The sequence below is a fragment of the Mirounga leonina genome, unplaced genomic scaffold (assembly GCF_011800145.1).
Source record: "Mirounga leonina isolate KUSES-001 unplaced genomic scaffold, KU_Mleo_1.0 Mir_151, whole genome shotgun sequence".
Lineage (NCBI taxonomy): Eukaryota > Metazoa > Chordata > Mammalia > Carnivora > Phocidae > Mirounga > Mirounga leonina.
This window is the reverse complement of record NW_023270377.1, coordinates 13,206,493-13,218,215: the sequence shown is the minus strand read 5'-3', so window position 1 is coordinate 13,218,215 and position 11,723 is coordinate 13,206,493. Positions and strand designations below refer to the sequence as shown.

At 42.3% G+C, this 11,723-nt stretch overlaps 1 protein-coding gene across 2 annotated transcripts in view; it reads right to left on the bottom strand.

Moving 5' to 3' along the window:
- Positions 1–2,016: 2,016 nt before the first annotated feature.
- Positions 2,017–11,723, bottom strand: part of DOCK10 (dedicator of cytokinesis 10) — a 196,293-nt gene continuing 186,586 nt past the window's right edge. Inside the window, exons 52-56 of one of the 2 annotated variants that reach the window (XM_035006994.1) lie at positions 10,620–10,830; positions 9,275–9,465; positions 7,243–7,343; positions 6,952–7,090; positions 2,017–3,008 (exon numbers count right to left, since the gene is read on the bottom strand). In XM_035006994.1, coding sequence (XP_034862885.1) covers positions 2,892–3,008; positions 6,952–7,090; positions 7,243–7,343; positions 9,275–9,465; positions 10,620–10,830 — 759 coding nt within the window. In that variant the 3' untranslated portion in view covers positions 2,017–2,891. The remainder of the gene's footprint in view (positions 3,009–6,951; positions 7,091–7,242; positions 7,344–9,274; positions 9,466–10,619; positions 10,831–11,723) is intronic. The other variant, XM_035006995.1, reaches the window with a different exon arrangement.

The following is an 11,723-nucleotide window of genomic DNA, read 5'->3' as shown; positions in this document are numbered from 1 at the left end:
AGAAAATATAAATAAGAGGACTGATCTGGCATAAGTCATTTAGGGCCTGGTGCCAATGCTGGCAAGCTGGAAGGCACATGTAAAGGGTCAACAGTGCCTCAGTTTTAACTGATTGTTGTCATGTGGGAATGTGAATCCAGCATTGCCAGAGAGCCTGATTTTTTAACAGATGCCAAGAAGCTGGAATTTTCTACGTCTCTGATTATTTAAGGGTTGATATCTAATTGAAAAAACCTAAAGACACTGTGTGCCACAGATAAAACATGTATGTGCTGGCTTCAGTCTCTGAAAAGCCAGTTTGATGCATCTGGTCTAAAGAAGGAAGGAATACAAGGCTCTGGGATTGTGCAGGGTGAGTTTCGATGCTGTTAAGGCAGAGTGGTCTCAGTTCATTGTTTCTAGAGCAATTGTTTTTAAGTTACTTGCTCTATGGGGTGCCTGGGCGACTCAGTCGGTTGAGTGTCTGCCTTTGGCTCAGGTCATGATCTTGGGATCCTGGGATCTAGCCCCAGATTGGGTACCCTGCTCAGTGGGGAGTCTGCTTCTCTCTCTCCCTCTCACACTTTCTCTCAAAAAAAAAAAAATCTTCAACTACTTGATCTAGGAACTACTTTGGGGAAAACCACAGTGAAGTCATCGAACATACTGCTGCTTGTGCATAGAATATTTGGCATTTAACAAGAGTGAAAATATCTATTTTTTTTAAAGATTTATTTATTTGAGAGAGAGAGAGTGCACATGCACAGGCGTAAGGGGGGAGGGACAGACCGAAGGGGAGAGGATCCTCAAGCAGACTCTCTGCTGAACTCAGAGCCTGTGGGGGGCTCGATCCCAGGACCCCAAGATCATGACCTGAGTAGAAATCAAGAGTTGGAACACTTAATGGACTAGCCATCCAGGTGCCCCAAAGATCCATTATTTTTGATTACTTCCTTAGAGATTTTATTTTCAGATTTGGACAGGGAGGCCATTGCTGACAGTGTCCTTGGGAAAGGGGGATGGATGGGTTGGGATGGGCTTAAGGACTTGAAGCTAAAGCTGGGAATTGGGTGGGAACAGTAGCAGGGGCAGAGTCTTCCTGAGTTCTTGGGACAGTAATGATGAGGAAATTAGATGAGAGGACCAAAATTCTAACCCAGCCAGACATATACCCAGAGAGCTGGAATCAGAATGAAGCTGGGAGTGATACTTTGAATCAGAGGTCAGCTCATCACAGGGCTTTTTTTTTTTTTTTTTTTTTTTAATAAAGCAGTGGACTTTATTTGAGAAAAGAGCAGTTACATGAATCTCGAGTGATCAGAGTTTTCATCTAAAATATCATTTTATCACTTCTGTGTTCATAGTATTTAAATATGTGTTGTAAGCTCTACCTTCCTTTGTGGCCCTCTGTGGACACCGGCTAATGGACTTTTGAAGGAGAAAGATGAACTCAGCCAAAGTCTCCTGATTGGAGGCTGGACCTTTGGAATGGCTGCTGAGTGTGAATATAAATGCTAATTCCAGAGCTTGCCTTCTGCATCTGGGGGCAGCTCAGTTCAGCTGCACAGCTGCCAGTGTTGGCTGGGGGAGAGAGGTGGAATGTGTTAGTGGTTCCCAAACATGGTTGAGCATCAGTCATGATGCATCCAGGATGAGCTCATAATATTGTAGTAACAAACAGTCCCTGAATCTTGGGACCTTAATACAACCAAATGTACTTATTACTCAGACTATGTTGACAAGGTTAGTGGGGAGGGGTGGTGGTGGTGGTGGTGGTGGTGGTGTGTGTGTGTGTGTGTGTGTGTTTACGCTCATTGTGGTCACTCGGGGACTCAGACTGATAGAGGCTTCATTTCCATGTGAGTGCTTCAGTGAAGGGACTGGGCAGAGCCACTTACTGGCTTTTAAGTACCTGCCTGAAAATAACATATGTCACTTCTGCTCACATTTCAAAAGCAAGTGACATGGCCGAGTCTAACTTCAAAAGAGGCAGGAACATGCAATCCTACCATGAGTTTATATGGGATATTTGTGAAGAGCCCTATTAAATACCACAACCCTCAAGATTCTGATTCATTTTGTCTTCCCCAGTCATTCTACTAATGCAGATTTGGAAACCTCTGGCCTGTCTAGTTGATCTTTGGAGGAACTGCCCAGCCGAGGGAGTCCTTTTCTTAAAGTCCTCAAGAGGCACCATACGTAGTGAGTGTAGGATTGCTTTCAGCAGACTTCCAGTCCAATGAACCACTTTTCGTAGCAACTCACCCACTCTTCAAGAGGGAACCAAATGCAAAGTAACTGTATTTTTTATTTCTATTAACAACAAAATACTTACATAATTTCACTTTTGCTTTTAAGAGCACATATATTACAAATAAAGAAACTCCACAAACTTTAAAGATTAGTATTTATCAACACTTTTGTACACATACACAAATATTTTAATATAATGGTATCTGAAATGTTATTCATACAATTTTAGCACTGTCATAAGTATTAACTAAAAAGGTTCTTTTAAATTTGGTAAAAACCATATATTTTACAATCTTCTATTTACATTTGAAATGTGCTTAAATGTTACAAAAACATTCACTTTGACCTTTAAAATATGTGTACTAGGACTTGGCATTGAACATACTGTAACTGACAGCAAACTTAGGGTTTGCTTTTGAGCTACACATTCATTGGAGTTTCATGGCAAATATTCAGCTTGGCTTGATCAACGTTGCTCAAGAAAAAAAAAATCATAAGAAATGTGCAAAACTGGAGGCTGGCAAAATTCTCAAGCTGGCGAGGTAAAAAATTATTAACACTATAAAAACTTCAAATAAATTAAATCTTTCTCTTCCCCGAGTTGAGCGGCAAATTCAGAAGGTTCCCTTCGAGGTGTGTCTCATGCAGCAGAACCCCCCTCAAACTTCCTCACTGGCTGAGATGGAGACGGTGGGCAGAGCCGGAGCCACCCTGCTAATGACTGGAGGGCAGGTTCGTTCCGCTCCGCGCTTTGACGGGTCGTCCCTGTACGTAATCTTCACAGGATGAAACGCAACACGACAAAACAAAACGAAAATACAGAGGTTCATGTTAATATTGCCAAGCACAGAATTAAAACCCAGAGCAGGGCTTTCTTTCCTCCCCATAGGGACACTGTGAGTTGTTGAAAATGAGCTTGTCAGAGTAGTTCTGGAATTTTTTTCCAAGCCCAGGTCAGAAGCATTTTGGCAAGTTTTAAACTAGCTTTGCAGTACTCTTCAACTACCAGATATAAATTTATAAATAATGACTTTATGATTGTAGCTGAGTAATTCCAGAATTTCATTTTATTCTAGAGGTTTACAATTTATAGTGTCAAAATACCCAAAAGGTGAAACACCTGAAGGCTCATTTAAATGTTTGCATTAATAGAAATATAAGAAAAAAATACACCTTGACCTGATTTTACTTTGAAAATAATATTAACATGTCTAAATGATACCTTCCTGTCATATAGGTGCAAATAATGGTATGTAAATACGATGACAACAGTAGAAACCCCAGGCATCTCTAAAGTGTATCTCTGTAAAGAAGAGACTTAATGAATATTTCAAATTTCTGGCTGTGAAGATTTTCCCGCTTACTTGACATTTTGCTATGGTTTAGCTTTAACCCTCCTCCAAGACAGATTAACAGTTCTATTTGCACGGAGCACGAAGCATCTGGGTATCCTAGACTGCCAATAAATTCTCCTTACGATCAATGCCACAAGTTCTGCTTAAATAATTTGGGAAATAATGTGTCCACAGAGTATCTGAAACTCCCAGAGTGATATGCCTTTGCGTCTTGCCTGCTTGGCACCATAACAGTGTGGATCCGATCCTTTCTCTGTATTTTATATTTAAGATTCGTTACTGCCATTGATTTCGCCATGTTATCAGCATTAGTGCTGAAACAGACTCCAAGTGAGCGTCTTATATTTACGTTTCATCCGGTTATTTACATGTATCGCCATTTTGGCCTCCATCAAAGGAGGCTTTTATGTTTTTGGCTACATATAAACTAGTGTGGTATTCTGGCTGCCTGTAATATAAGGTAGTTGTTTGCCTGTCACTTTAGCCACCCCAACTGCTTCTTCCCAATATCTCCGTTTTACACACTAGCATCCACTTTATCCTATTGCATCTCTTTCCGTATACTGAAGTTTCTTTCACCAAGCAGGTAGCTTCAGGATATCCTCTTAGCTATGACTTTTCTGGACACTCCTGGAGCAAACTGCATAATTAATTCTATTCCTATTTTTAAAAAATTTCTACGTCTATCTATTCTAACACTATTTCTATTTTTACAAGTAGAATTTCTCTCTTCACTGTAAGTATATATGTAATTTTTTTGCCAGAACATGTCATGAGTATAAAGGTATGTGAATGTATTCATGCATCACAAGATTGTGCTAAAATTTGACTACGTTTCCCTCCACTAGAGGAACCCAACCATTACGGCCAGATTCCTTTTCATTAATAAAATTGAGAAAAGAAGCAAACAGTTTTTTGTTGTTGTTGTAAAGCTGAACTGAGACAACACCCATTTTTAAAAATACCAGGGACTTTACAGATCTTAATCATTGGTTAGCTCTTTCTGATTTCAGGAAGTTGTTCATTACAACCAATGAATAACACTTATCAATGGTTGTCAAGAAAATAGCTAATTTCACTCTAGTATCTTATAGTTTTGCTATGGACAAACTTACACTTATGATTGATATTATTAACTAGTTTCTCCTCTGGAATCTCTTTTACAGAGGTAGTAGTTAATACTTTGTCCTAATTTTAATCTAAGGTGGAAATGTGGAATGCCCGCATAATAAATAATTTTTAAGGAAAACTTTTTTTGAAGTTATTATGTATGTTGTTGTCATTGTCCCATATATAAATACCGATGTGACAAATCCTCAGGACTAGGAGAAAGTTTATCTTTCCTGCCAACAGATCTGTTTTTTACTGAATAATAAGATCTGTGCAATCCATCCGTTTCTTTTCTTTGTATCAGTTTCTTTGTATCCGTTTCTTTTCTTTGTATCAGTTGCCAGGAACACAAAGTCAAACTTTGCTTTTTTTAGTAAAGGAATTTTTTCCTGGAAAAAATTAGTTTTCTCTCCTCCTAATCAGCTGGTTCTTATCTTTGTGTGAAAGATTTTTGTTGTTGTTGTTTTGTTTTGTTTGTTGTTGTTGCAATTTGAGGTATACTGAATCTTTGGTTTGGATACAACTGACCTCAAATACATTTTACAAATTGGTAGAGTACGAATTTTCTTTTTAAAAGCTAAGTTGTTGGGGTGTCTGTTTGGCTCAGTTGGTAGATCATGCAACTCTCAATTACAAGATTGTGAGTTAAAGCCCCCATGTTGGGCATGGAGCCTACTTAAAAAAAATAAAAGGTAAGCTTTTAACTTTAATCAGCAGGCTTTTTTTTTCCTTTTCATATCAGCCTATCTTGAATGGAGATAAAGTTGTTCTAATTAAATAAACACTCAGACAACACTAGCCCCACTATGGAGGTGTCTGGGGGAATATGAACAACTAGGAAGAGAGAGGCAGACCAGAAGGCCACAAAGGACAGTGTAGACATAAGGAAAGAAAAACATACCACTTTTGCTTATAGTACTGAGGGAAATACTAGACACAGAGGAACAGAAGCTGTACAGACATGGACCGCGACAGAGCTGCCAAGAAAAAAAGAGAAAAGCATTTTTTCGCCTGAAGTTTCAAGGTCAGATGCAATTTACAGTTGGAAACAAGCATTTCTTCACCACCTTTTCCAACTTTAAGATCCATTGCTTGTTCTTTTTGTTTCACTCTCACATGTATGATTACCCCCATGCAATCGAGGCATCTCTCTTGAGTTTTTAATTCCCATCACCCCTTCATGATCCCAAGCCACTAATAACAATCCCTCATTGAGGAACCCTATCCAGGGAGATTAATGATCTCCAACATAAATCAATTAACCAACTTCTTCCTCTAGCTACTTTGGAGAGTTTAAAATGTGAGTAAAAGGAGATGGAAAAGAAGAAAAGAGAAACAATGAGAAATGCACTTGGAAGAAAACATGCATGGGATATATTTCATGCTTTGTGAATAGTGTTGATAGTGCTAGGCCCTTTAAAGAAACGAAGGGCTACTAATTTTTAATGAGTGGCTACTATGCATGAGGCACTGTTAGATTATTCAAATTTTCCTGCTCAATTATTCTGTAAAGAGCACATCTTACTCCTGGAGGAGACCATGGGTAGTAAGATGTCCAGGTTGAGTGCGAGAGTTGATGGGTGCTGGGAAGCCAAAGAGTGGCCCTTGGATTTTGACCACTTGATTCTCAGCAACTCAAAAAGTACTGTGATTAATGAATATCCAGATTTTGTGCACAGCCTTATGGAACATGCTGGATGCATGGATGATATGCTGGTGGGGTAGAGGATTACGTTTTACCCAATTCTGCACATCTTCAGGAATTCCCAGCCTGGGTAGATGCAGTCTCGTCCTTACAAAGCTGTGACCCTAGACCTGGTGTTCTTCCTGAGTATGGTGCAGAGACCCTGGTGGCAGACTGTGGAGCTGCACCTCACAGCCAGGGCCTTGTGAGGTCCTACATCAGGGGTGACAAGGAGTGGCAGCAAACCTAGTGGAATGTCACCCAGTGTTCCTTGGTGTCTAAAAGGTTCTATCTATTCTAGAAAACCAACTGCTCATATGGTTTGGGTAAACATACCTGAAAACATTGGAAATTACCTGGATTCTCATCTTTTTTTTTTTTCTATAGATTTTTTTCCCCAACCTGATTGCTGCTTTGAGAGGCAAAGGGTGTTGTACATGGAGGAGTGAGCAACTCCGCGCTCATGGTGTTCATGTAAGAGAAGAGACATTTACAGTCCTTCTGGCACTGGGGATAGAATGAACAGTTTCTATGCACCGGCAGCTTGGGCCACCTCAAGCCAAGTCTTACCTGCTCATTCATGATTGTGGAGAGTTCACTGAGCATGTCCTTATAATGGGACCTCAGTTCTTCCTGGTACTCCAGCTGATCCTCCTTGATGAGCCGCTCGTTCACATCAAGGGCCTGCCCACACGCATCTGCAAACTGCCTTTAGTGACAGCAAAAAACAAATCACCAATCAGCTGTAGACAGGGGTGTCTCCAAGTCAGGTTGCGGAGAGAGTCTGCTCCCTGGAGGAGGTGAGCTCAGGCGGCTCCTGCCTGAAGGCGCTCCAGAACATTCCAACACAGAAAAACTTACCTGAAGATTTCCTTCAGAAGTTTTACTTGGTTGTCAGGGTACCTCTTTGCATTGGTTTCTTCAAGAAAAGCTCGTGCGTAGGCCATTGGCCCAGCATTAACCTATTGGGGAGAAGAGAATTGGCTGAGGAGGATGCCATCTCTTCCGTGGATGGCGCCTTCTCCACTGCAGGAAGGAGTAGCACCAATCCCACAGCACCCAAATCCTCTCACAGAGCCCGGTGATCTACTGATGTGCTCTCTTACCTGCTGTCCCCCGACTCAGGAGTCAGTAAGCTCCGGAAGGACGCATCTGAGAGCTGTACTCCACGGTCACCCTTCGCAAACTGTCACTTGCCCATAGTTTCACATTTTTGTCCTATCTGCACTCGGCTTGCCCCGTTATTTTTGCACTGTCTTTGAAAACTAGACTCATTTTTATTTACTGAAATACATTTTATTTTAACATCTGTGAAATCAACTGTTTGATGTGCTACTTTTTTTTTTTTTTTTTTTTTTTTTTCTATTCACCTGACAGTGAACGCGGATCTATTCGTAAGAGACATTCCACGGTGGTGATGGTGTATGCGCCATCCCAGGAAACACTGTTTGGCTGTATTGCATTTGGCAGTCCGGCCTAGATTCTGGCCGGAGGATGAATTTATCAGATTTGCTGAGTGAATGCACAATGCCAGGTCCCGTTCACGCGCACACACATGAGTAGGCTCACACTCGTGAAGGAGTCCATATTCTTTAGAGTTTATAGCCTTTTACTGTGACTGTGGGGCTTGGAAGGAATAAGGTCACAGAAGGAAGCTAATACTGTATTGAGCTGTCTTCACAAGCCCTTGGGGGCCAGGGATCGCCCGCATGGTAGGATGAGTAAATGTTATGGATACTCTCCTCTGCTTCTCCAGATCCAGAGTCCACTTTCCTCGACACAGCTATGTGCTGAATGAAGCTGTTTTGTCTGGAGTATAGCAATGATTCTTTGCCTTCTGGCTTTAAAAGATTTATTATTATTACTATTTTGAGTCAGCCATGGGGGAAAAACGAGAGGGAGGTAGCAGGTCAATATCAGGATGAGCATTACCGATTTTTCCTTTTGCCTTGGGCTCCAGTGTAGTTCTACATGGCATGGTTACTGGCCTGCCTTTATTTAAAATGTGAACACTTGGTTCATTATAAATTTTTGGCATTATTTTTTTATTTTTAAAAAATACTGCATTAATATTATTTTATCTTGGGTACTGACTCTTTTGATGCCCACTTAAATTCTGTGCCCAAGGTAAGTGCCTCACCTGTCTCTCCCTAGTCCCAGCTGGTCAGGGTCTTTTTGGCCCCAGGGTTTCCTCCTTGTGGTCCTCTATCTAGCAGAGGCATGCCTGTCTGTCTCAGCAGCTGGCTCTCCCAGCTCTCTCTGTGCTTCCATTCACTCTTCTCTCCCCTCAGTGTTCAGGGGGTAACATTCTTGCTAGCTTCTGCGCCCACCTTGTTGGTTTTCCTAAATACTGCTTATGCTTTTGCAAACAGTCTGTTTGTTATATTTTCTTTAATCACCCACTGCGAGCAGGCCATCTGCTTCTTCTCAGGCCTCTGATAGTCAGATAAATACCAACACACATCTTATGAACTAATACACATTTTAAAAAATTTTGTTTTTGAACACTTTCATAAGGCTCTTACTGACAGATATTTATGGGAGAGCCATATTTATTATTCAATTAATAATAATTGATTATTATTAACAATTAATTAATTCACTGGTTAGATTTTAGAATATAGAACATAGTTTATCCAGAGAAGATGGGAGAGGAGGATTGAGGATGAAGAAATTTCATTTCGGCTAAAAAAAAAAAAAAAGTTTCTCTCTTGGTGTTTGGCACCATCCATGTGTATTTACAGCGAAACAAGATTTTAAAGACTCAGATAAAGTAGCTGGATGGTAGCATACAGAGAACAGTGTCTCTTATCCCCTTTGTAAAAAATTTCTAGGGTGTTTTATACCAGGTTCCACTTTATACCAAGAGCGTCTCCACTCTGAATGTGCCTACCTTCACGCTCACACTTCCTTGGACTTTGAGCTGCAGTCTGATCATGTCCACCTCGTCCATCATGCAAAGCTGGTTAAGCTCAGAAACTTTCTTGGACATCTCATCAATCGCCACTTCGATAGGATTCAGTTCTGTGCTCGACTGGCTTATGACTTGTATTCTCTTCTTCACATATGGGAACAAGTGACTCGCTGCACAAAAGCAATGCAGGAGAATGTAAAGGTTGAGGGTTAGTGAGTCCGGGGTGCCCCTGAAGGTCTAGACGATATTCTTTTTTTTTTTTTTTTTTTTTGCACACAGCACCTTCCACCCTGCATGGTTTCTGTATATGTGAGTTATTTTCCTCCGGTGTATCATGGTGTCTCACATCTCTTAGCTTTGGGCCCAGCTACTGTCGCCTGGCTTGCTTTTCCACATTCAGCTAGCCAACAAATCCTCATCTCTGGGCTGGGTTAAGGCCTTTCGAGTCTCGAAACACTGGAAAGATTATAGCTCCGCCCCCCCACTTATAATTCAAATAAAAACAATACTAAACCACACTAAATAATGCTTAAATGTATACTCAATAGCTTATAATATAATAGCTTTGTTCTAACTTTTTGATGATAAATGTTCTGGAAGAGTTTACCGAAGATGAATGTTTCCTATGATTTGGGTCACTGCTATTCTTGTATCTATGGCACAATCCAGGACACCTTTGCTCATCTTTCTCTTTGGTCTGCTTTAGGAGCCCCCCTACCCCACCCCAGGCCGATTTCCCGTGCCTTCCCATTTTCTTTCTCATGCTATGCTCACCTGGATTTCTTGCTTTACTTGGCTTTCTCCTACCAGACCATGACCACCTTGAGGGCAAGACTCGTGGTTCATTTATTTAAATTCCCAGAAGAGGGCCCAGCACCTCGCAGGCCCTCATGGCATGTTTGCTGAATGCGCGAAAGGATGACTAGATCTAGATGGTATTGGAAGGGATGTGGGAGGTCATCCCCTGCCTTCAGTTTACACACGAGAAGCCTGGATTCCAGAGTGGTTTAGAAGTTGGCCCCAAAGCACACAATTCTGTGAGCTGCTAACCCTGAAGTAACTGGGGGCAGGCTCGGGGGGAGAGCAGCGGGAAGTTCCCAGGACGCGGACACCATGACCTTGACGGTGGGAACGTCTAAAGGGAGGAGGTGCATCAAGTAGCTCTGCTGAGAACGTCTCTTCTCGACTTCCCAAGGGAGGGGAAAGCAGGGCTTCCCGGCAAACATTTCTGTTAGCCAGTCCTGGGTACTTGTCGGCCAGCCTGAAACCCCGCAAGAGCCAGTAGGCCCCGGAAGAGAGGGATGCGCAGGTGGCCAGCACTTACTGGTCAGGACCGTGCGCCGCTTGCACTGCTCCTCCACCCCGCCGTGCTTCTTGCCCGACAGTGTGAAGGGCGTCTCGAAGACGAAGCGGTTGATGTTGTGGTGCATTTCGAAATCCGTCTTCCGGTCCTCGATTTCCTTTTCCTCAAAGAACGGCGTGACATAGGTCACCTGGATGTAGGCATACTTGGGGTCCAAATCCTTGGGGTTTACCTGGGTTAACACATTATGCAGGAAGAAGGAGTGGTGAGCCCCAGGTGCTCCTGGAAGCAAGCAGGAAGCTCTGCGTTCCCGCAGCTGGCATCCCGAGGGGCCTGTCCCTGTTCCCTTGGGGAAAGAGAGGCGATCGGATCATTTCAGAGCTGGGTGAACTGAAGCGACAGGAAGGGGAACTTGGCTGGACCATGGTCAAGATGGCGGCAGAGGTAGGATTGGAACCAGCCCTCCAAGGAGCTGAGGTTCTTGGAAACCTAAGTACCTGCCTAGGGCGTATCATTTAATCTTTGATCTTCTTTCTCTTCTGGAATGAATGCCCCTTACCTTTGTCTAGAATACAAGCTTCTTGAGAGTAGAAATATATCTCTTAGGTTGCTGGAGTGGTGGGGGGTGGGAGGGATGGGGTGGCTGGGTGATAGATGTCTATTGGGGAGGGTATGTGCTATGGTGAGCGCTGTGAATTGTGTAAGACTGTGAATCACCGACCTGTACCTCTGAAACAAATAATACATTCTATGTTAAAAAAAAAAAGAAGAAGAAGAAGATAGCAGGAAGGGAAAAATGAAGGGGGGGAATCGGAGGGGGAGACGAACCATGAGAGGCTATGGACTCTGAGAAACAAACTGAGGGTTCTAGAGGGGAGGGGGTGGGGGGGTGGGTTAGCCCGGTGATGGGTATTAAGGACGGCACGTACTGCATGGAGCACTGGGTGTTATACGCAAACAATGAATCATGGAACACTACATCAAAAACTAATGATGTAATGTATGGTGATTAACATAACCTAATAAAAAAAAGTATTTTGAAACAAGTATTAAAAAAAAAAAAAGAGAGATATCTCTTGGTCCCTCTACAATTCAGCCTTGTATCTAGACTGGGGCCATGGGCTC